The sequence below is a fragment of the Nerophis ophidion genome, linkage group LG11 (genome assembly GCF_033978795.1).
Source record: "Nerophis ophidion isolate RoL-2023_Sa linkage group LG11, RoL_Noph_v1.0, whole genome shotgun sequence".
NCBI classification, from domain to species: Eukaryota; Metazoa; Chordata; class Actinopteri; order Syngnathiformes; family Syngnathidae; genus Nerophis; species Nerophis ophidion.
In genome coordinates, this window is record NC_084621.1 from 54,316,021 (window position 1) to 54,342,355 (window position 26,335).

Genomic DNA, 26,335 nt, shown 5'->3' on the forward strand with positions numbered 1-26,335 from the left:
AGGTCATCATTACTTTGGTTGATTTAGCAAAGTCAATAATCACATACTGGGGTACTTCAGTTTATCTGCCCAACATACTGTGTATGGTTTGGTCAAAAAGGTCATAACGGTCTCCAAAAAGTCTCAGTTTTAATGCAGTTAAACAAGCTTTGAGCATTTTTCTTTTTAATAAAGCTGTAAAAGATTCCAATATGGAACCAGATAAAGTTGCTGTCTACAGTAATAATCCAATTAAAGTCAACAAGAACCTAATAATCCATTTTACCAGAGTGTCACTAAACACACCACACTGCCAAACATCAATCCATCCATCTTCTACCGCTTGTCGCTTTCGGTGTCGCGGGGGGTGCTGGAGCCAATCAAACAGTCAAGGGTTCACTGCAAAAAGTGAAATCTAAGTAAGATGAAATATCTCAAATAAGGGTGATATTTGCTTATTTTCTGTCCGATAAGAAAATTCTTCTCACTAAGCAGATTTTATGTTAGAGTGTTTTACTTGTTTTAAGGGTTTTGGTCCTAAATGATCTCAGTAAGATATTACAGCTTGTTGCTGAGATTTTATGACCTATATTGAGTAAAACATGTTTGAAACGAGAATATCAACTGTTGCAAAGCTGTGTCATCAACACTATCAAGTTTATAACTATACTTTTTAAAAGTAACAATTTCTTACTTCACGCATAAAAAAAATAAATCATGATGGGATGAGCGCATATCATTATGTCAAGATATTTTTCAACATCCATGCAACCATCCATTTTCTACCACTTATTCCCTTCGGGGTCGCGGAGCCTATTGAGCAAAAAGGTCTCTCTTTTTTTTTTTCTTACCAAGAAAAGTGCACTTGTTATTAGTGAGAATGTACTTATTTTAAGGTATTTTTGGATTCATTGAGGTTAGCTAATTTTACTTGTTTTGCAAAGTCTTAAACAAGCCGAATTTTCTTGTTCTATTGGCAGATAATTTTGCTTGGTTCAAATATAATACCCCCAATTTTTTTTTCTTTGTTTTTGAACACTGACTTTTTGCAGTCCTTGATTGATTGAAACTTTTTATAGTAGATTGCACAGTACAGTACATATTCTGTGCAACTGACCACTAAATGGTAACACCCGAATAAGTTTTTCAACTTGTTTAAGTCGGGGTCCACGTAAATCAATTCACCGTAATATTTAGCTTGCCGGCTATCCTTCATAGTTTTGTAGAGAGTCTGATCACCTTGATGGTGCTAAGAGAGCTACAAGCAAGACAAAAGCATGACGTTTTGTGCTGTAAGAAATATCACGCATGTCTGTGATTGCATCTATCCATGTAAACAAAGTCATGTGAGAACACAGCTGTGTGTTCTTGGATATACTGGAACAGGCTATATTTCCATGAACTAAGGGGAAAAATCTAACTAATCGACAAAGCAGTTTTCCGTCGGTCAAAATCTCTAAGTAAAAATAGAGCACCAAAAGTAGATGTTAGTTTTTAGTCAAAAAAAGGGACTGAAAGGATTGGAGGTATCTAAAAAAAATAAAACATTCTCAACAACAATTTAAAGATAGAACAAAAACGATATTATTTAAGAAAAATATATACAGTATTGTAATACTATACTTATTAATAACAGATAACAGATTTGTTGTAAATGTATGTTCACATCCTTTTTTAAAGAATATATACATCATAGCAAATCATGCGATGACATCATATCAACCACACCCCTAACCACGACCCCACCGCCACAGGTATTTTGCCAATTTAGGGGGAACCCTGGCATTAACAAAGTAAAAATTACATTAAAAATTACATCTAACATTATGATCATGGTTTGTCAGAGATGTTTTGTAATGTTATTCTGTGATATTTGCACTTAAAGAAATGCTAGTCTATCAGTTGAGGAATATGGGGGCGGGTGGATTTTTCTGGCTGGCAGAAATATTGTCTAAATAATTCTAAAACATGCTCTGGTGGAGTCCTCAATTACAGAATGTTTAGCGGGCTCAATATCAAATGTTATTATTAATAGAGAAGGTTGAAACATTGACTTGCAGCAAAATGAAGCCACTCCCCCCTAAAAATAATCTGTCTCGGGTACACTTATTACTGTTGAAAAATTAGACCTATTTGCGATTAATCGCGATTAATTTGGAGTTAACTATAAACAATTAAGTGAATAATCGCGATACATTGTAATTGTTTGACAGCCCTGGTATGTATACATTATAGTGTGAAGCCCACTTCACATAAGTAGCACTTTATTTTATTGATCAACAGCAGCCCTTTTCAATTCTTTGTTTGTCATGAAGGCATCAGGGACATAATTGTTTTTTCTTTTTATTTCTGTTACAAACTTCTTAATCTCTTTGCCTTCAGTAGCTCAGTGCACGTGAATCCTACATACTTACTACTTCAACTGGGTGCAACAGGGAGCCTGTTGATTAGATTAAGTGCTGAGGCCACCAAGCTACAGGCTTGTATATCGTTCTAACAGGAATACTAGAGCGTGGAGACAAATGATAAACATCTCTCCTGCTGCTCCCGACCCACTAATTGGGAAACATTGACCTATGGAGTAAATTAAATGGAGTCAAAATAGTTTATTTAAAAAATGTCATTGAAACAGGAAACCTAGAGGTGGCCTATGACTTTAGCACAGTATTGTTCATCATTTTTGTTGTATGTCTTATGCTAACTACTTGTCAATTTGCTCCTTCTACCCATTTTATTTCACTCATCAAGATGTTTCAGCCCATTATTTTGCTGATCCTCATTCTCGTTCTGTTCTCCTCACTCTCCTATGCCACCATTTTTAAACTTGTGTTTCTTTTCACCCTTTTCTTTGTTCTGTAGGGCTCAAAATGTATACGTTGTGCATCTTTTTTACCCCCCATTTATTCAATCATTTTATTATTATTTTGAACATATTACACAAGGTCACTCAAGGTACAAAACATGATCATTTATCAAGTACGACACAGTCCCCTCATCAATTCAGATGCTTTCACCTTACGCTGGGGCACAACTACCTTTGGGAGAAAGTAAAACGCCAGGTGAGTATATCCTGAATTGTCATTAACTTTAAACATAAGATAGCATGTGTAGGTGTGGGGAAAATCACAAGACTACTTCATCTCTACAGAACTGTTTCATGAGGGGTTCCCTCAATCATCAAATTTAAAATCTCCTGATGATTGAGGGAACCCCTCATGAAACAGTTCTGTAGAGATGAAGTAGTCTTGCGATTTTTCCCACGCCTATATATTGCGCTCTACCACGGTATCGAGCAATATTCTCTGGATAATCCCATCAAGACATAAGATAGCATGTGTATACTTTGACAAATTATCCATGCCTATGATCTGATGTGCCACAGTAAATTATTCTAACTCACCTGCATTGTCCGAAAATGATTATCCATCTTTTTACGACGGATGTATTTTTCTTATTAATCTATGCCAATGGTGTATAGTTACAGAGCGAATAATTAAGTGTTTGAGATCAGGGGGAAAAAATCCCACATCACCACATACTACGAAACACAAAACTCTAGACTTGCAACGGGGAAGAGCGTGCGGGCATCCGGTCCGAAGCTGCAGCTGCCAGGGGCGCTGCTTTGTTGTCATTCATACCGCACGGGGTGAAGGGGCGAAGGTTTGACATGTGGAGGGTGGGGTACGTGGTGTGTGGCATGTATTTTCTGTGGATGCGCGTGTGTGTACCTAAACCTGAAGAATCGCATAACAACAAAAGTCAAGAAACAACAGCTGTACGTCCATGAAAGATGAGGGAGAAATTTAGAGCTTCTTCTCTGCGCTGTCCCTTGTGGGAGTCTCATAGCAATGACTTTGGCAAGCCGTTCCAGCAAGAAACATAATCCAAATTAAAATGCTTGTGTTTGAGCAAGCAAAAACAAATTAAAACGTTTAATTTTTTGGGGTCCTCAAATTGATCATAACTTTGCCTTGTAAAGCAGTCAGCTTGTCCAGGATGTTATCCAGTTTGCGATTTGTTTTAGAAAACACCAAAGTCTGAGTGTCCACTGCTCTGCCCATCTTTCATTCATTTGTGGCAGCTTTGGGGTACCTTGACTGGCTGGTAACATCTTCCGAATATGTAGCTACACCAAGGCAACGCTTACTCTAATCATCAGATGTCCTGTTATCATGATTCCAAATAGGTAGATGTCTTCAACATCCTTGACTGAAAGAATCGACAGGCACACAACCCTTCACTTCTCCCAATAGTCAAACGTTACGCCAGGACAGGCGGGTTCCCCCTAACCCAAACTTTTCGTTGAGAAGATCTTGTCAATTTCATTGAGACATCAGTTGATCAATTCCATTATTTATATTTTGTAGAGTAGTGCAAAATCATCATTATCCTTCATTTTAATTTAATTTGATTATTTTTTTGGGTTTCAAGATGGCGGCGCCTTGACGGGCTGCGGCTTACAGACGCTCATGGTAGAAAAAGGACATTAAGCAAAAATACCGGAAAAATCTGAAAATTTCATGGCTGGCTTACAGCGTGAACACCACGACCGCCAGACAATTCTGGATGTGGATGGATCGGGCCGTTTTGGACTGAAAGATGCGTGTACGTTGGACCACCTCGCTAGCATGGGAATACTTCGCCGGCTGCGTCCAGCGGCCTTTGACGCAGCGGAGTATAGTACCAGCGGGGACCGTCAACGGAAGACACGTAAGCGGTGTGATCGGAAACAGAAGCGGGGATGCCGAGCGGGGCTAACAACAAAGCAAAAGGCTAATCCCCACAGAACGCCGCTTCTTTCCATCCTGCTTTCAAACGTCCGCTCCCTGGAGAACAAACTGGACTACCTGAAGCTGGATTTAAATGGAAGACGCGAGCCTGCTAATCTGGGTGAGGAGTCAGTTAAATTAGAACTAGCCAGCGCCAGGCTGGATAATCCCTGCACACATATGCGGTCCTCTCCAAGGTTTCTCATAGTCATCATTGTCACTGTCACTGACGTCCCACTGGGGTGAGTTTTCCTTGCCCTTAATGCGGGCTCTACCAAGGATGTCGTTGTGGTTTGTGTAGTCCTTTGAGACACTTGTGATTTAGGTCTATATTAATAAACATTGATTGATGATTAATATTTATATTTTACATGCGCTAATTCACGTAAAACAGGGCCCCCCCACGTATCACACAGCATGTGATCTGCATAAACTGAGGGCCGGCCTTGCATGACATTTCCGCTTAAAAAGTTACCTGAGCTGATACTTGTGGATGCAGGAGTCAGAAGTGAGAACAGGCTTGGATGGAGCTGTTAACCCATCCACAGGCAGGCAATTGTGGGGAGAAAAGGAGACAATTAGACCTTCAACATCTGAGTTGTTTAAATCTGACATTTAAAGTCACAGGGGGCAAATACACAACTAAATCAATGTTTGACTATTCGATTAACAACAAGAAATTATAGAACAAAAGTGTCTTCAGTCCTCCAGACACACTATTGCACATTACTGCAGATTTAATCATGTTGCAATATCAAAACTCACTTTTCCAACTTCACACTGCCAAGAATATGAGAGAAAATGTGGAGACGTGGAGCAAGAATGAAACATTTGATCTTCAGAATTCACTCTGTGCTACTCGACACTCATTGGTTTTGTTTCTTATTTAGGCAAAAACTATTCAATCAATTGTACACATGCACAATGAAAACATGATTTCTTGAAAAAAAAAATGGAAAAATAATGTTTGGTTAGTTGCTCAGAAAAGGACAGACAGGGAGAAGGACGGAGAGAGAGAGAGAGACTTTTTTTTTTACTTAATGACACGAGTCCAGCTGTGGGAAGTCCCTCTTCAGTTATTTTTTTGACAGAAATGCAACATTCAATACTGTACTTCTCTGCTTGACTTTAGTAGTCTCCTTGAAATACATGAATAATCAAGACTACATTGGACTTCGAGGTAAGGGTCTATTTGGACACATTTCTGATGGTGCCAGTAACTTGTGATACATTTTGGAAACATGGCATGTAAAAGCAAAGGAACATTTTATAGATTATTGACACATGTTTTGTGTACCATATGTTTTTTATATATTTTGTCACTTTTACCCTTAGCCAAAATAATAAGTAATATTTTGATTGCTTAAGGCAGGCGTGTCTAACTCGTTTTAATCTTGGGCACAGTTAAGTGTGTGTTTGTGTGTGTGTATCTGTGTGTATGCAGTACTCAACATTTTCGGTGTGAATGTGGCAATGTGCAATTTAGAACAACGTTCACAATTGTAATTTTTGGTCCTTTTAAAATGTACCAGAGTCCAATTGCTCTGCCAGTATAGTTTGTTTGATCAAGTGTAAACATGGCCGAGGAACAAAAAGATGATATAATCTAAACGGGGAACACAAGTCTTGTCCTGAAAGATATAAACATCTCGCCAGTCGTCATCCCAGTGAGAGTAGACATAATAGATTAATGTATTGTTTTATTATGTTCGTATTTGTTGTTTAGCACTTAGCACTACTGTTACATGTTTAATATTTCACGATAGAATGGAATGATCTTATTGTCATTGCACAAGTACAACAACATTTTGCTTTCAGCTCAAATCCGTTCAAGATTAGACAAGCATTGTACAGGTTTACAGAACAGGACTGCTGATGGGTCACCACTCACTAGACGCTCGGTGGAAGATGAGTAAAATAAAGATGATCTCAAACTGGGCTACTATTGAGGGGGCCCTGTGAGAAAAAAAACTTGATCGAAAAGCACATATACATATTACAACATACAACTGGAGACTTGCAACGAGGGCTACGGAGGCGGGCATTCGGCCTGAATCTACCAGCCACTCGGGGGCTGCTTCCTGTACCACCATATCACGTAGGGTGAGGGGAAGGCGTGGGGTGTGTGTGTGTGCATATGCCGATTGTTCAGAGTGTAGTGTTGTTGTGTCTATAGGCCTGCGGTCTCCCTCTGTAGGCGTTAAGAGCAAAGTTCAACTTCCAAGTGTTATTGGAGGAGGGAAGGATGTCAGAGCGGCTATCACTGTGATGTCCTTCAGGGAGACTTTCAGAACACCATTCGTCTGTTGAGAGAAGGGTCAAGGCCATTTGAGGGGGTCAAATTGTGGATAAGGATTGTTGTTTTCCAAGCATTTAAATGGCTTGTTTCTCAAGTTGATACATTTTTGCATTTTAATAAGCCTTTCAGTTTAGAAATTGCCTGAGCTTGTGTTCCCCACAGCCCGACCCATGCCTTCCAAAGCAACGGGCAGCCTTTGGGCTTCTTGAACGGCTGCTATTGTCTTCCAAATTTGATGATACGCCTAAGCAATGACCAGCCCAATCAGCAGATGCCCTGCGATCACAGTTCCAAATAGATAGATGTCTTCAATGTCCTTGACGGAATGCACCGAGAGGCACGTGTTTCTCCATCTCTCCCATGAGTCTCTCACGTACCCTGCAGCGATCATTTCATCAGGGCAGCCAGGCTCGCCCGAACCTCTTTTCCTCGTCGAGAAAATATTGTCAATTGATTCGAGAGTCCAGGATATCAATTACATGTTTAGATGTCTTGATTTCAGAGGACAGTGCAAAAAGAGGCTCTTGAAAGTATAGACAAGACAAGACATAGAGACAAGCGGGCAGAAACAGAGAGGGAGAGAATGTGACCGTCCTCACCAATTGCCAAGAGAGAAAAAATATATAGCTCAATCTGCTTGCCAGTAGGCCTCTTATCCTTATCTCCTCCTCCTTATATTCAGGCTCAAAAATATAAAGTTCTGTATCATAATTTGTCCCAAAGTGACTCTCATGAAGCCTGCCATGATTAGTAACATTTGCTATATTTAGCTACTGTTGTGATATGCTCTGTGAAAACAATGTGCCACCATAATGATTAACATGCCCAAAATACGTAAATATGACATGTTCTCATGAATGTACCTGTTACAACATTTCATATATACTTACAGCATGTTTACAAAACATTGATGGAAGTTTTTGAATATATTTTTAGAGCTATTTATCAGTGGAATAGATCTAATCCCCTTTAACTGCATTGTTTCTACATACAAAAAGGGGGTCGTGGCGTTTATTAAAGTCCTGCGGAGTTATTAGAAACACGGTCTCTTTGCAACACATCTCTAGCAAAACTTACTGGTGTGATTGCTACAAAAACAAATGATAAAATCCAAAAACTAGCACCCATTTCACTTAGACAAACCGGTCCATGCTGGTTGTGCGTATTATGTGGGCATTTCCAACTCTTTACATTTCCATGGCGCAACATCAATAAACTATGCTATTAATAACCTACTCTATTTATATCCGATTATATTTAAATTATTATGTACATACTATCGTTATTGTGGTACTCATTGGGCTAAATTTAGGACCTGGAGCACTAAATTCCGTGCCATCCCATGTGTGTCATGATATGACAATAAAGTTCCTTGAAAACATTACACAACTATTTTTATTGCTAAAATGTATGAAAGTATAAAAAAAATGATTCCAGTCAGTTTATTAAATTATTATTTAAAACCATGGAAACTACTTTACGGACTCGGTTTCGCTACACGATCGGTACCGAAAGACATGATCGGTCCACACATGCGCAAACACAACGCCACAACCTGTAGACCTGTTTTATGGCAGTTATACTGCAGTTACTGTACGTTGGTGCACGCTGTCACAGCGTTTAAATAATCTTTATTTATGTACAGTGATATAAAATATTACATACAAAACAAACATATGTATATGACGGATACACTCTTTCAAAACGGTCACTGTCACCAGAGTGACAATTGACTGTCACTACCTATCTGATCTGTAAAGAAACTGCCTGGAATGCCTCGACATTCGATAGGGCCTTGCTGTGAATTCAACAAATGACAAAGTTATTGATCTTTGAACTACTTTATTTCCATCAAAGAAATCAATTAACAATATTGATGAATTCCAAGTGTACGTTTTGTGTTCGACCGCAGATAGATTTAAGAGGTCATATTGTATTATTTTTATACATTTAAAACATAATCCTTGTGGTCTACATAGAATTTAATGGCTGTTCTTTGGTCAAATTTTTAGCATAAATTATGTTTCACAGACCATCTTCAAGCCACTTTCTGACCGTCTTTTCAGGATGCACCGTTTTTGGGGCGGTCTTATTCACTTGCTGAAGCCCTCCTCATTCCAAGCCTCCTTTGATTCGTCTGCACCCTGTCAGCCATGTTGTAGTTTTTAAGCGCTTCCATTGTCGCTACCCGATCGGTACCGAAAGATCTGATCGCTCTACGGATTGTCACTTCTTTTTAACAATTTATTTCGACTGAGATTCTGCAACGTCACGTTCTGTGATATTTGAATGTTTTATTGTTTTGTACAAACAATATAGCTTAAACTAGAACAAGGATATAATAAATTAACAAAGGGGTTGATTTAAAAACTAAATGGAGTTTTATCGCCTCAATTTCAACCACTATTACTCTTCTGTCTTTGCACACAAACATATTGCACATGCAGGGTCTCCAATGACTTCCACCGAGTAGTTTCTTTTTTTAAAGTTGATTTTTTTTTAATAAACTAGGCACTTAATTTAAATCTATATCTGCAGCCTAACAAAAAGTAGATAATTAAATTGCCAGTATTGTAAAATTGATGTATTTGATGTAACTAAAGTAGTGCAAAAAAAGGCCAATTTCTTTGCCCTTTAGGGCTACTGAACACTTCGTATGGGTTTCTGTAAGGATCTGTACGAAATAAATACAGTTTACTCTTTTATATGACATTATTATTGAAATTAAGATTACAAAAACATTTAAATAACAACATCTTAAAAACATAACGAAAGTGACAGCGGACTTGAATCTGAAATACACTGACCCAATGCCCAAGGATGTAGTGAATGAAGTTGGAAACATAAGTTTTCGTGTGACCATTTTTTCAGTTATAAATAACTTTTTGAAATTTTCAATAACACTAATATACTGTGAGTGTTTACTACATTGCTTTGTCCCAAGAAGGTCTGTCGTTGAACCTGCTCCGCGGTCGCTATCATTGTGTCTTTTGCATATTTTGTGGTTTAAAGGGGAACTGCACTTTTTTTTTTAAATGTTGCCTATTGTTCACAATCATTACGAGAGACAAGAAGACAAATGTTTTTTTGTTTTTTTTCCCGCTTACTAACATAAAAATCAGCTCGTTCTAGGTGGCGAGCAATGCAGCTAATAGGAGCAATCGATTCTACCTCTAAATCACCTTAACAATGCATTAAAAAATTATCAACAATACTTAATTTACGTTCTGCAACCTGTATAATAACCAAACTCTAGCAACATTTTTATTGTAAGATTGAACACTGACTAACTCTTTTTGGAGCGTACTAGCACATCACCATGATACGGTAGAAGCCGTAAAAGCCAACTACAGCTAGAGATAAGCTAGCTCCTATGACAACACGAAACACGTTTGAGTTTGTAATGCACAACACAATGCGATACACCAACTTGTAATAATTGAAAAACATGAACAATCATATTACAGTATCTGTAAAGTATTATCCCACATTTCATGTTTTATTTGTACACAGCCAACCAAACAGTGTATGTACTGTAGTTGTACTAACACGCATGGCATGCTACGTGTATCATGATCGATATTAAAGTGACTCAGTCGATGGACAGTTGTTAGTCTGGTTCACCTGTCCGGGGACGTTTCTTGTTGATTTTAGGGCAGCAATCCATTTTTTTCAAAATAGCTCGGCTCAAAGTTCCATATTTATAGGGTCAACATCGCTTTCATCTCACTCTCCCTTTGTGCTCGCTTATACAAGCAGCAGCATATTCAGCTTCAAAAGCATAAGGTTGTGAATCCTCATTTGTCCAGAAATAGTTATTACCAAGTCTGCCATGGTTAGAAAACACACTCCTGTTTGATGCTCGAATTAGGAACACACAGATGATGCCAGAAGTCAGACATGCGTTGCTGTTGAAACAGAAATGAATGCATGGAAGAAATCAGTCCAGGAAATTATCAAAATGATCTAAATACGGTAAATATTGAAAATATTAAATGTTGTTATGAAGGTGTCTGTTACTACTTTATATATAGACTTGCACTGTGTAGATAAAATGTTGCTGTAAGGTTTTGAAGTTGTTCTAGAGGGTTTTAAAGCCATCTTTCAAGTGTTTATTATCATTAAAAAAAAAACATAAAACGTGTTCTTGTCCCTCATAATAATTTTGGACGACAGACAAAATTCCAAAAAAAAGTGAAGTTCCCCTTTAAAGTTGTGGCTTTACAATTTTGTGATTTGTCGTTTTTATTTGTTGTGGTCTTTACAATAGTGCTGTAGCTTAAAGTTTTTGTGTTGTAATAATTGATATTGTCTTGTGGCTTTTGCATTTGGTATGACCTTTCTTGACCATTTTTGTTTTGATGACGCCACAGACAAGCACAGACTTAAAGTTGACAACCTTCTCATTAAAATTGCTAAACTACATAGAAAGTATTTTACAAAGTCTCTTCTTTTTGTAGTATAGAAAAAAAATCTCTATATTGCCTTTCAAATCAATGCTTGATCGATGCCTATTTTCGAGCAAAGATCGATATACTTTAAATCTAGGAATGTAAATTGATATATAGATCAATTGTTACAACCCTACAAAACAAAAATTAAAACGTTTAAATATGACAGCAGAGACATTGACTCCGTAAAAGTGAGTGTAGGAAGTGACATAGTAAGAGGTGTGGCGCGGTCTGATCGTGACTTCCGGTACCGATGTGTAGTATGATCTGTCCAAGCCTTTTTAGATTGCTTAGATAGCTCTACACCCTGTCAGCAGTGTTGTAGTTTTTAAGCACTTCCATTGTCGTTGCTCGTTCGGTAAAGAAAGACCTGCTTGGTCTACGCATTGGCGAAGACTATGTCACTTCTTTTTAACAATTTATTGCGACGTAGCTTCTACAACAGGGGTCGGGAACCTTTTTGGCTGAGAGCCAAGAAGCCAAATATTTGAAAATGTATTTCCGTAAGAGCCATATAATATTTTTTTTAACACTGAACACAAATGAACGCGTACATTTTTAAGTAAGACCAACATTTCATGTCTCTTATTCTTTCTAAAAACATTGTTATTCTGAAGCTAAATGTGGAGGGGGCGTGGCCTGCGGGCCGGCAGCGAAGCAGGGTGTTGCCAGGACCGGCCTCGAAATCAGCGACAGGTGCGTAGATGGCCCAGCTGGGCCTGGTTACCTAATCACCTGTCGCTCTGTTTATAAGCAGCAGCTAGGAGGAGAGACGGGGTCGGGGCTGGACCCAGAGCGCGAGTGAGAACGAAAGAGAAAAAGACAAATGCTGGAAAGCAACTGAGAGACTTACTGAAAAATAAAACAATATTGTAACCCTGAAACAGGCTCTTATGTCGGTGCCTAGTGGTCTGAAGAACCCCCAGGAGGGCAAGCCCCACACTAACCAATAATGAATAACTTACTTCTTACCATTAACGCAACTTCTTGAACATAAAAATGCATCAGAATGTTTCATATTTTGAACGTTATTTTTCATTACAAGTCGAACTATTCATTACTTATCATAAAAAGCAGCGTCAGCTGAGATTCATCCGAGAGCCGGATGCGGTCATCAAAAGAGCCACATCTGGCTTGCGAGCCATAGGTTCCCTACCCCTGTTCTACAACATCACGTGCTGTGATGTTTGAATGTTTTATTGTTTTGTATAAAAAAAATATAGCTTAAACTAGAAAAAGGATATAATAAATGCACATGAGGTAGATTTAAAAACAAAATTGAGTATTATCGCCAAAATTTCAACCACTTTTACTCTTCTGTCATTGCACACAAATATATTGCACATGCACGGGTCACCAATCACCACCACAAAGTAGTTTGTTTTTTAACTGTTGATTTTTTTTAACTAGGCACTTAACTTAAATCTATATCTGGAGCCTAACAAAAAGTAGACATTTAAATTGCCTGTATAATATAACATATGAAGTATTTTATATAGTCTCTTCTTTTTTGTAGTATATAAAACAATCTATATATTGCCTTTCAAATAGATTTTTGATCAATGCCGATCTTCTGGAAGGCCAACTTGTCGAGCGCAGATCGATATACTTTGAATGTAAGAATACAAATTGCTTAATCCAGTGTTTTTCAACCACTGTGCCGCGGCACACTAAGGATACAGCCTGGTGTGCCGTGGGAGATTATCTAATTTCACCTATTTGGGTTAAAAATATTTTTTGCCAACGAGTAATTATAGTCTGCAAATTATGTGTTGTTGTTGAGTGTTGGTGCTGTCTAGAGCTCGGCAGAGTAACCGTGTAATACTCTTCCATATCAGTAGGTGGCAGTCGGTAGCTAATTGCTTTGTAGATGTCGGAAACAGCGGGAGTCAGTGTGCAGGTAAAAAGGTGTCTAATGCTTAAACCAAAAATTACCAAAAGGTGAGTGCCCCTAAGAAAAGGTATTGAAGCTTAGGGAAGGCTATGCAGAACAAAACTAAGATTGAACTGGCTAAAAAGCAAAACAAAACTAGAATGCTGGAGGACAGCAAAGACTTACTGTGGAGCAAAGACGGCGTCCAGAATGTACATCCGAACATGACATGACCATGAACAATGTCCCCACAAAGAAGGATAAAAACAACTGAAATATTCCTGGTTGCTAAAACAAAGTAGATGCGGGAAATATCTCTCAAAGGAAGACATGAAACTGCTACAGGAAAATACCAAAATAGGAGTGCAAGACAAGAACTAAAACACTGCACACAGGAAAACAGCAAAAAACTCAAAATAAGTCACGCGAGATATGTGTCAGGTCGTGACAGTACACCTACTTTGAGACAATAGCTATAGTGATACATGCTTGGTTTTGGTTTAAAGTCTTATCCAACAATTGGGACAACGACTTTTTACTGTCAACTGAGTTTCGTTTTTTTAATTATTTCTGCAGGTGGAGTGCCTCCGGATTTTTTCTACGCAAAAAATGTGCCTTGGCTTAAACAAGGTTGAAAAACACTGGCTTAATCGACATATAGATCAATCGTTACAACCCCGCAAAACAACAATTAAAACATTCTGACATCACAGCAGACATTGATTCCATAAAACTTAGTGAGTGTAGGAAGTGACGTATTCAGGTGCATGCGCGGTCCGATCGTGTGTTCCGGTTTATCATTTGTCATATTTACAGGTGAGACAAATGACTGTAAAGGCCTGCTGAAATGAGATTTTCTTATTTAAACGGGGGGTCCATTCTATGTGTCATACTTGATCATTTCGCGATATTGCCATATTTTTGCTGAAATAATTTAGTAGACAACATCCACAATAAAGTTCGCATCTTTTGGTGCTAAGAGAAATGTCCTGCCTCTCTATGACGTCACATGTTTCATGGCTCCTCACATATTCACATTGTTTTTAATAGAAGCCTCCAACAAAAAGTGCTACCCGGACGGAGAAAACGACAATTTCCCCATTAATTTGAGCGAGGATGAAAGATTTGTGTTTGAGGATATTGATAGCGACGGACTAGAAAAAAAATAAATAAATAAAAATAAAGTAAAAAAAATAAATTGGGACAGATTCCGATGTTTTTAGACACATTTACTAGGTTATTTCTGGGAAATCCCTTATCTTTCTATTTTGTTGCTAGTGTTTTAGTGAGTTTAATATTACCTGATAGTCCCTTGGAAGGGTGTCTCCACGGGTGTCTTGACGCCAGTGTCTCAGGGGAGTCGACGGCAGCTATGGACGGCACAAGCTTAGCTTTTCTCCGGTAAGAACTGACTTTTTAACCTCAATTTTCTCACCGAAACCTGCTGGTTGACATGTGGTCGGGATCCATGTTCTCTTGACCGCGCTCTGATCCATAGAACATTTTCACCTCCGGGAATCTTAAACAAGGAATCACCGTGTGTTTGTGTGGCTAAAGGCTAAAGCTTCCCAACTCCATCTTTCTACTGTGATTTCTCCAATATTAATTGACCAAATTGCAAAAGATTAAGCAACACAGATGTCCAAAAAACTGTATAATTATGCCGTTAAAGCAGACGACTATTAGCTGTGTGTGCGCAGCGCTCATACTTCCTAAAAACCCGTGACGTCTTGCATACACGTCATCATTATGCGACGTTTCGAAGACAAAACTCCCAGGAAATTTAAAATTATAATTTAGTAAACTAAAAAGGCCGTATTGGCATGTGTTGCAATGTTAATATTTCATCTTTGATATATAAACGATCAGACTGCGTGGTGGGTAGTAGTGGCTTTCAGTAGGCCTTAAAATATGAATGTAGGAAGTGATGTCTTTAGGTGCATTCGCGATCCGATCGTGACTTCCGGTACCGATAGTGTTACACATCGCCGACCTCCCTCTTCAGCTCGGTGTCGTGACGCAAAATACGTCACAAATGTTGACCAATCACGCATGGCCTTAGAACAACCGTCTCGTTAACTTCAAAGAACCAGCTCTTACCCGTCCACTTCAAAGACTTCACTCTAATGTCATTCATGACACGTTTCTACTTTTGTTCTGCTATCTGGCGTTTGGAAAGTAATGTCATAGTTACGTTGGTAAAAATACTCTTGCATACTTACAGGAGTGGACTCTGTGATATTTTTGGCACCTTCTCCTGTTCGAGCGGTGTAGTGGTTACTGGGCGTCTGTCATCGCACGTCCGTTCAGAGTGACATTGCTTGCAAAGTGGAGAGAAAATCGCACGTTTTTAGCCGGAAGTGGTAACAGGATTAATCTTGATTATTTTATGATGGAATATCGCATGAGGGCTGATGCTTGGCCCTCGGGAGTGGACAATTTGGACCCTTTTTCATATTGATGCGTTCAAGGACTTTAGATTTGTTGTAAATATGAGATAGTTAGTTTCGTCTGTTTGAGATATGTGGAACGCGCTTCTTAACGGAACGGGGCTGCACGCTGTGGGCGGTGGAGGCGGGGGCTACGTCCCGGTTCAAGGATGGGAGTTTGTGCCTGGCACCCGAATGGAGAAGACAGAACGAGGCAGAGGCAAGCGGCACAGCCCGCAGAGGAGGGTCTCCTCTCCGCCCACCGTCTTCAGCCACGTCTATGAGCCGCATTGCAGCGCCTCGTCTGGGGGAGGTGAAGGTGCTACGGGGATAACGCTGGAAGTCCTCAAGGGACAAATGTCTTCTGGTCCCGATGCTACGCAGCAACAACATACAAAGCTAAAAAAGAAACTTGAGGATCTAAAAAAGAAGCATGTGCAGGACAAAGCGGAATGGATTCGAGAGAAGGAGTTGCTGCTAAGAGAAGTGGCTGACATACAAGTAACTACATAATGACATTTTAAATGAGCATCACTTATACTCTGCATTACAGCTTTGTTAGTGTGTGCTAGATAACTTCATGGGACACTGAATGGAGTCCCATTTGTATATCTAATGCACTTTTTGTTGTGTGCAGGGTGGGGAGAACCGTCGAATTTTGCTGGACTTAAAGACAGTTTTGGATGAAGTGCAGGTGGAGGTGAAGCGGGAGGAAGAGAAGAGGAGTGAGCTCCAGTTGCAGTATACCAGAGACAGATGTGGCTGGGAGGTGGAGAGGGCTGAGCTCAAGTGCAGGATTGCACAGGTAAAACACACATTTTTTTTTTTACCTTCTGCATGCATGTAGAATAGAGATGCGCGGATAGGCAATTATATCATCTGCAACCGCATCACCAAAGTCGTCATCCACCCGCCGTCCACCCGAACCAACATTTTATCGGAACCGTACCCGCCCGCCAACCGCCCGCTGAAATACATCAGAGGTTGGCCGCCTTTACCACTGACAGAGCTATTTAAACCTGTTTCACAGAGTAATGAAGACAATTGGAGCCACTAACGTTCTCGCGACTATCCAATAGTGTTCATCATGATGACAAGAATATGGGCGTGCTGTGAAGCCATTGTCTTTGACACCTTCAACAACATGTTCGAACCAATTGTTAGTCCGGCAACATGTTGTGTGCAGCTTCCGCAATCACACGTACAAGATTGAAAGGCATACTTGGTGATACAGAGTACACTGATGGTTGTGATATAAACAACTTTAACACTTACTAATATGCGCCACACTGTGAAGCCACACCAAACAAGATTGACAAACACATTTCGGGAGAACATCCTTACAGTAACACAACATAAACGAAACACAACAAATACCCAGAATCCTTTGTATCCGTGATATGTTCTGAATATATTTTACACCCCTGCGCCCCCAACCCCGCCCACCTTACAGACGCACGAGGGGTGGTGGTGGGGGTGGCGGGGTTTGCTGCTAGCGGGGTGTATACAATAGTCAGGAAGTTTCACGGATACAAAGGATTCTGGGTATTTGTTGTGTTGCGTTTATGTTGTGTTACTGTGAGGATGTTCTCCCGAAATGTGTTTGTCAATCTTGTTTGGTGTGGCTTCACAGCATGGCGCATATTAATAAGAGTGTTAAAATTGTTTATATCACAACCATTAGTGTACTCTGTGTCACCCAGTATGCCTTGCAGTCGTGTGCGTGTTGCCGCGGAAGCCACACACAACATGTTGCTGGACTGACAAGCAGATCGTACATGCTGTAGAAGGCGACAAAGCCAATGGCTTCATAGCACGCCCTAATACTTATCTGGGTGACTGCCGGCAGTCATTCTAGAGAATAATAGCGTCTCCTATTGTCTTCTTTGCTTTATGACACGGGTCTTAAATGGCTCTTTGAATGGCAAAGGATATCGATCCCAGAACCATGTATATCAAATATTTCCGGATGGTTCAACCGCCACCCGCCCGGATCTAATTCAAATCTATTTTTTCGTCATGTCCCCTTCCAACCCGCACCAAGCCAGCATGGAAGGTGTAGGCTAACAACCAGCATGAAAAGTACGCCAAATGTCAGAAACATGCTGAGGCTTTCATCCAGCAGTGGACTGACAACGGCTGATGATGATGATGATGAGGATTTTCATCATGTCACCCGCCCGACCCGCGGTTTATCCGCGGACTCCGCGAATGGGACCGCAAACCGCGCATTTTTAATGTAGAATAATTCAACAAACCAAATGTTACATTAACAAACGTTTTTGTATTCTATTCTGATATAAATGATAAATGGGTTGTACTTGTATAGCGCTTTTCTACCTTCAAGGTACTCAAAGCGCTTTGACACTACTTCCACATTTACCCATTCACACACACATTCACACACTGATGGAGGGAGCTGCCATGCAAGGCGCTAACCAGCACCCATCAGGAGCAAGGGTGAAGTGTCTTGCTCAGGACACAACGGACATGACGAGGTTGGTACTGGGTGGGGATTGAACCAGGGACACTCGGGTTGCGCACGGCCACTCTCCCACTTTTAAATTGCCTTTCAAATGTCTATTCTTGGTGTTGGGTTTTATCAAATAAATTTCCCCTAAAAATGCGACTTATACCCCAGTGCGAGTTATATGTTTTTCCCCTTCTTTATTATGCCTTTTCGGCAGGTGCGACTTATACTCCGGAGCGACTTATACTCCGAAAAATACAGTAAACAAGTTTTTGCATTTGAATTTTTCCATTTTCTACCGCTTATTCCCTTTTGGGGTCGCGGGGGGCGCTGGCGCCTATCTCAGCTACAATCGGGCGGAAGGCGGGGTACACCCTGGAAAAGTCGCCGAATTACATCACATAATTCTAAATAGAAATTCAGTGTAAAACAATCAGTGTAAAAAAAGTATGTGTATAAAAATTCAGTGGAAAAATAATCAACGTATAAAAATTTTGTGTGAAATAAATCAGCGCAGAAAAATTCAGTGTAAAAAAAATCAGTACAGAAATAAATGTTGCTTCAAAACTCAAAACACACTTCCAGTAATTTAAGACAAAAGCACCATATTGGCTTGTTTTGAAACAGGATTGATTGCTTTAGTCTTAATTTACTGAAAGTTAGTCTTTGAGTTTTGAAGCAATAATTATTTTTGCATTGAATTTTTATACTCAATTTTTTTACTCTGAATTTTTACACAGTATATATTAAAAGACTGTATTTTGACAAACTAAATTTTCAAACTCATACATTTTGCTCACAAATTTGTATTCAATGAAATAGTCAGTGGGAAGCACAGTGGGACAGGGTTTAGTGTGTTTGCCTCACAATATGAAGGTCATGGGTTCGATCCTGGGCTTGGGATCTTTCTGTGTTTGTGGAGTTTGCATGTTCTCCTCGTCTTTGCGTGGGTTCCCTTCGGGTACACCGGCTTCCTCCCACCTCCAAAGACATGCACCTGGGGATAGGTTGATTGGCAACACTAAATTGTCCCTACTGTGTGAATGAGAGTGTGAATGTTGTCTGTCTATGTGTGTTGGCCCTGCGTTGAGGTGGCGACTTGTACAGGGTGTACACCGCCTACTGCCCAAATGCAGCTGAGATAGGCTCCAGCGACCCTGAAAGGGACAAGCGGTAGAAAAAGGTTGGATGGATGTATTTTAACAAACTGAATTTTCAAACTCACACATTTTGCTCACAAATTTGTATTCAATTAAATAGTCAGTGGGCAGCACAGTGAGACATGGTTTAGTGTGTTTGCCTCACAATATGTAGGTCCTGGGTTCGATCCTGTGCTTGGGATCTTTCTGTGTGTGGAGTTTGCATGTTCTCCCCGTGATTGCGTGGGTTCCCTCCGGGTGCTCCGGCTTCTTCCCACCTCGAAAGACATGCACCTGGGGATAGGTTGATTGGCAACACTAAATTGTCCCTACTGTATGAATGTGAGTATGAATGTTGTCTGTTTATCTGTGTTGGCCCTGCGTTGAGATGGCGACTTGTCCAGGGTGTACGCCGCCTTCCGCCTGAATGCAGCTGAGATACATTACAGCACCCCCCGCGACTCCGAAAGGGACAAAGGGTAGAAAATGGATGGATGCATGGAAATGGCCAGCATAATTGGATGTAAAAAAAAAAAAGATTTGGCAAAATTCAAACACATAAAAATCAATGACATAAATTCAGTGATAAAGACATAAAATAAACTGCCATGCCAAGTTGCCACCCACATGACAAAGTTATATATCACCATGGACCCTGTCCAACTGTTACCCGTAATTTAAGAAAGAAGATTTGCATCCCATGGAGACAAACCCTGTTATCCCAGCCCAGCCCAAACACACACAGCCGACTTACTTAAAACATCAAGTTCATAAATCATCAACCTTCATTACTGTCAGCCACTGTCAACATGACATGGCTTAAGAATACTGGAGAGTAAAGTTTGCATGCCACTGCGACAGTATCTGAGATATTGCTTGTATTACTTGGCAGACTATATAGTCGCTCTCAACCTGTGTAATTTTATGGGTGTTAAAGGTATGATGATGATGATCACTGAGAGATCTGATTGGTCATGCAATTGTCACTCCTTTTGAAGGTTTGGAGTAGTAGGTTAAAGTGATGATGCTGCTACTAACATGAGACACGACCAAAGAGGTTGCACTATATTAGCAGCCTACTTAACTCAGGACTGCCATTTTTAATAGATAAGGCACGTGGTTGCTCTGTCTCTTTCCCATATTGATCGTTCAGAGCGACCAAAGGAAATATGACTTGGAGCAAAGTTATGCTGGGTGGGGTTTGCGCCATTGTCTAAATGGTACATCCTGCCACACTAGTGCCTGTTTACAATGTTTAAAGCATGCACACTACCTAAAAGTCCTCATTAGGATCAGACTGCAGCAGCATGTAAGTGAGGATGACTTACAATGTTCTATGTTGCTGCGAGTTTGATCAGCTCAAGCAGAGTGATGCCAAATGAAATAATATTGACTTATATTTGCAATATGAGATTCTGCAAGCCTGCCATATTGTAGCGTCTCATTGTTTTAATGATTGAAAAACAAACTAAAGCAATCTGCGTGTTGGCAAATTGCTATCATATTCAACAATGGGCTTATAAGTCAGCACATTCTTTGCACTTGTAGCCAAAATGAGCTATATATTTAAGACAATATTCTGAGCATTGTTTTCATGCTGTTTGCCCTTTCACCACCAAATGTTGAACAAGCATCCAACAGGAGGTCCTCGGCCAGATATTTCCGGGCAGATTTGTCTGTGTGATGCTGATTTATTAAAGCTGCCAGCAGCGTGGAGACATTGCACTGTCTCAGCAGCCAGATCCCCCCGTCTTTTCTAGTCTCCCCGCCACCCCTAAGAATGTGACATTAGTGTCCACTATAAATAGTGGGTCACCGTGGTGACACAGTTACCGTTATATATTCTGTGCCGTACAGTCACAGGCAGGGTGGTCACAGAGTGCAGTTTCAGACTAAACCTAAGTTGCTTGTGCATTCATGACTTTGTTTTCTTTCAACTGGCTGAAATTTGGCAAACCCGTGTTCCTGTTTGCATGTACAGCTTCTTCAGGATTTCCTTTCAGGGGAAAGTTTGATTCTGCTGTTAATTGGCTGCTCATCGACCTTAGACATTCAACATACTTGTTTTTGCACTTTTACCATTTGTTTACATTTTGATGTTTGAAAACACCCTGGTGTGGACGGCACCCATTGTCTGCAAATCAAGACAACTTTAAGACGAGCTTCAGGGCAGACAGAAAATGGGGTGACTTGTTTTTCTGGACTATAATTTTCTAACCCCAGGCCACAGGCAAAAATAGCACCACAACTCAGGCTTGTAAGAGGGTTTCGAGACTCCGCACTGAAATAACACACTTAGACTCACTTGCATGCATTCTCTCCCTCTTTTCTCATTCTACACACATTAAGATGTACACAAGCATTGCCACGGTACTATTCCAGTTATAGGACAGCATTCTTTGCACATACTGTCTTAACCACAGGGCACATTCACATATTTTACTATTTGAAACAAGGATTGCATTTCCAATATCATCATCTTATCTGATGAACAAAGTTTAGGACTTTGATGCAGTCTAACTGTCTGCTGCCTTAGAGACAGACTCTCAATACTTAAAACCAAGGCTAATTAGTGTCATAATGTTTTTGGCCTTTACAAATCAAATTAATGAGGGACAACATCATTTTGTGTAGTCCATTGGCTCATAACCTTCTGTAGTCATAATCCAATTTTGGAAGAAACAACTACATTGCTGTCTTACACAGAAATGTTCTGCTATGTGATTGTACACGTATAAGCAAGATCATTGCTGTGTGACTCAGATCATGAGTTTTTGTCAGGCTCTAAACTGTATCCTGTGTTGGTGAAGTACCACAGACAAGAGGTCTGTTCTCTGAACCGCTAACCCTGTGTGTGACTTCTCACAGGATATTTTCATTTTTCAATCTTCCCTCCTCTGAACCCACTAGCATTCATCCCTCCACCTTCCTTTCCTGCCGCTCCTTCATTCTCTTCATTCCTTTGCTTTTTTTTAACAATCCCCCGCTCACATCTGGCTCTCATGCTTCTTTTTACTGTAATCCACCCCAAACCATTTACCACTGTGTCTTTCTTTCTACATCTGCTGTCTTTGCTTGTCTTCAGCTGGAAGCCAAAGAAGATTGCAGGTCAACAAGTGGAAGTGTCAAATTAGCACCAGGTCCTCACTCATCAACATCAACGCTCTGTCGGGAAAAAGAGGAGCAGCGGAGGCTCCTGGCAGACACGCGCTCAACTACCATGGAGCTGCGCTGTCGTCTGGAGCACAACGAGAAAGACTGGTTGAAGGAGAAAGCCGACTTACTGGGGAGGTTTGATGTGGAAAGACAGGAATGGGAAAGCCAACTAAAGGATATGCAACGGAAAATAGAAGAGGTATGTTGAATATTTGCTAAGAATTAATGCTGTCTCTCATTTGAGGGTCGCATGAAAGACCGAACACATTTTTAAGTAGAAAAAGAAGAAAGTTTGGATACAAAGGACTAATAATTTGTGTTTAACATACATGGCTTTCTCTGTACTTTGTTTTTTCTTCACATTCTGTAAAATGGTGATACTGTCAAAACAATATTCCCGAACCGTGCAGCTGCAAAGTATGAGGAGAGGATGTAGTGGAAGGAAAAGAGCAACCGTTGTTTTGCTCGTTACCTAGGATGAGTGTGTTTGTAACTAGTGTCAACAGGGAATGTGGCATTTTAGAAAATGTGACGGACTGAACCTAATGTGGGTGATTTCATTTGTAGTCTGTGAGGTTATTTATTTATTTCCCATCTGTGTGCCAAAATGGTTATATGTTTTTGCTGTTTGTTTGATGGTTTGGATCAATAATGTAAAACTTGAATTGTTTCAAGAAGAGAAGTAATGAAAAGGAAGTGGGAGGAATTTATTATTTATTGTACTTTTTTGTTCAATTTTGAATTCCGAAAGGCAAATTCTCAGAAATTCTTCTGCATAGTCCATTTTTGTTACACGCAGCCTTTTAAGAGATGCCGAAGTGATAGGGCACGCAAACGATCACTGCAACGCTAAGTTGTCTTCAGCAGTGCATTCAAACACTAACCATGAGGAAGAAAAGCATTTTTAATACCAAACTCAGATCATGACTGCCCGGTTCCAAAGTTCAAGTCCTTATGGATGAGTTCCTGACGCCCCAATTAGGTAATAACATAGCCGAAGAGAGACTTGAGCTCAAGATAATTTAATATGCCCAAAAAATGTAATTAATATTTAAATTATATAATTTTGTTTGGGGGAACTGCCCAGGACTGAAACATAACAACACATGGCTGTCATTTGTCCTTCTAGACCAAAAAATAAGATAGTAAAACAGCCCCCAAAAAAGAAAGGAAGACAGCCAAAAAAACAAAGCAGAGCTAATGTTTGTGCTAAGTATACACTGATTGATGGGCAGTGTTTAACAAAGTTTGCATTAAATACAGAAGTTGCTATTTTGGTATTCTGTGGTTGGAGACCAACGCTATCCTACTTTATCATTTTTTTCCGTGATTTAATTTGTTCACATTTATTTGTTCAAATAGCATAATTACTGACTTTGTGTATTCATTTTGCATTTGTCTGAGTGTATTATACAAACCCCGTTTCCATATGAGTTGGGAAATTGTGTTACATGTAAATATAAACGGAATACAATGATTTGCAAATCCTTTTCAACCCATATCCAGTTGAATATGCTACAAAGACAACATATTTGATGTTCGAACTGATAAACCTTTTTTTTTTGCAAATAATCATTAACTTTAGAATTTGATGCCAGCAACACGTGACAAAGAAGTTGGGAAAGGTGGCAATAAATACTGATAAAGTTGAGGAATGCTCATCAAACACTTATTTGGAACATCCCACAGGTGTGCAGGCTAATTGGGAACAGGTGGGTGCCATGATTGGGTATGAAAACAGCTTCCCAAAAAATGCTCAGTCTTTCACAAGAAAGGATGGGGCGAGGTACACCACTTTGTCCACAACTGCGTTAGCAAATAGTCAAACAGTTTAAGAACAACGTTTCTCAAAGTGCAATTGCAAGAAATTTAGGAATTTCAACATCTACGCTCCATAATATCATCAAAAGGTTCAGAGAATCTTGAGAAATCACTCCACGTAAGCGGCATGGCCGGAAACCAACATTGAGTGACCGTGACTTTCGATCCCTCAGACGGCTCTGTATCAAAAACCGACATCAATCTCTAAAGGATATCACCACATGGGCTCAGGAACACTTCAGAAAACCACTGTCACTAAATACAGTTCATCACTACATCTGTAGGTGTAAGTTAAAGCTCTACTCTGCAAAGCAAAAGCCATTTATCAACAACATCCAGAAACGCTGCCGGCTTCTCTGGGCCTGAGATCATCTAAGATGGACTGGTGCAAAGTGAAAAAATGTTCTGTGGTCTGACGAGTCCACATTTCAAATTGTTTTTGGAAATATTCGACATCGTGTCATCCGGACCAAAGGGGAAGCGAACCATCCTCGCAAAGTTCAAAAGCCAACATCTGTGATGGTATGGGGGTGCATTTGTGCCCAGGGCATGGGTAACTTACACATCTGTGAAGGCACCATTAATGTTGAAAGGTACATACAGGTTTTGGAACAACACATGCTGCCATCTAAGCGCCGTCTTTTTCATGGACGCCCCTGCTTGTTTCAGCAAGACAATGCCAAGCCACATTCAGCACGTGTTACAACAGCATGGCTTCATAAAAAAAAGAGTGCATGTACTTTCCTGGCCTGCCTGCAGTCCACACCTGTCTCCCATCGAAAATTTGTGGCGCATTATGAAGTGTAAAATACGACAGCGGAGACCTAGGACTGTTGAACGACTGAAGCGCTACATAAAACAAGAATGGTAAAAAGTTTCACTTTCAAAGCTTCAACAATTAGTTTCCTCAGTTCCCAAACGTTTATCGAGTGTTGTTAAAAGAAAAGGTGATGTAACACAGTGGTGAACATGCCCTTTCCCAACTACTTTGGCACGTCTTGCAGCCATGAAATTCTAAGTAAATGATTATTTGCAAAAAAAAATAAAGTTTATGAGTTTGAACATCAAATATCTAGTCTTTGTTTTGCATTCAACTGAATATGGGTTGAAAAGGATTTGCAAATCATTGTATTCCGTTTATATTTACACCTAACACAATTTCCCAACTCATATGGAAACGGGGTTTGTATATCAAAGTATATTGTAGCCACTATAATGGCAAGTATTTACATTGGTTTTCTTCTTCCTATTTGTAGTTGTACAGTGAGGTGAGGGCCAAGAGAGAGGAGACCGGATTGGCTGGTGGCAGGCGGGGTGAGGAAGAAGAGCATCACCTCAGTGTAAATTCCCTCAGCACTGGTTCTAGTGTGCTGAGTGACATTTCACAGCCGCACAGCAGCTGCAGCCTTTCAGAGCCCTTACCTGGCTTTAGCCACGACAACATTATCAGTAGAGGGGAGAGTGCCATTTATTCCACCACCTGTTGTCAAGTAGACCGCCTACATGAACTGAATGGAGGTGGTCAATTTGCACGGAATGAGGATGCAGTTCCTGAATTGAAATCTAGAGACTCTCTTCTTAAAAGGAAAGAAGCTATAGACACCTCAGAGCTTGAAGCTATTGTCCTTAAATCACCTGAATGTGGAAGGGCACCGAAAAATATCTCCATTGGAAATGCAAATAATGTTGATCGTAGCCTTCAAGCAAGTTCTGTGTTGCCAGAGATGTCTTACGCCAGTGAGAAGAAGGAGAGCACCACTGCTTTAAATGCTGTAAGTTGTTTTTTTCTTAGCTCAACATGAAGTCATTTATGAACAATAGTACTGGGACACAAAGCTGTTCAACAACATTACCGGAAAGTAGAAGAACATATGGAGTTGGTCTCATTTTTGCAGCTAGCATGATTTAATGGATTTTTTTTTTTTGCACACGAATAAAATCATACTGAA

The 26,335-nt window shown here is 40.1% G+C and overlaps 1 protein-coding gene and 1 long non-coding RNA gene across 4 annotated transcripts in view; one reads left to right on the forward strand and one right to left on the reverse strand.

The window, feature by feature from the left end:
- Positions 1 to 26,335, forward strand: part of LOC133562251 (protein SOGA3-like) — a 41,245-nt gene that overhangs the window by 8,898 nt on the left and 6,012 nt on the right. For 2 of the 3 annotated variants that reach the window (XM_061916261.1, XM_061916262.1), the window contains exons 10-12: positions 16,438 to 16,605; positions 22,495 to 22,764; positions 25,643 to 26,158. In XM_061916261.1, coding sequence (XP_061772245.1) covers positions 16,438 to 16,605; positions 22,495 to 22,764; positions 25,643 to 26,158 — 954 coding nt within the window. The remainder of the gene's footprint in view (positions 1 to 16,437; positions 16,606 to 22,494; positions 22,765 to 25,642; positions 26,159 to 26,335) is intronic. The other variant, XM_061916263.1, reaches the window with a different exon arrangement.
- On the reverse strand, positions 139 to 16,023 carry LOC133562254 (uncharacterized). The gene is made up of 5 exons (XR_009808869.1): positions 15,594 to 16,023; positions 14,807 to 14,890; positions 14,673 to 14,741; positions 5,224 to 5,278; positions 139 to 378 (listed from the first exon to the last, which is right to left on the reverse strand). It is a non-coding gene; the product is annotated as an uncharacterized LOC133562254 (long non-coding RNA).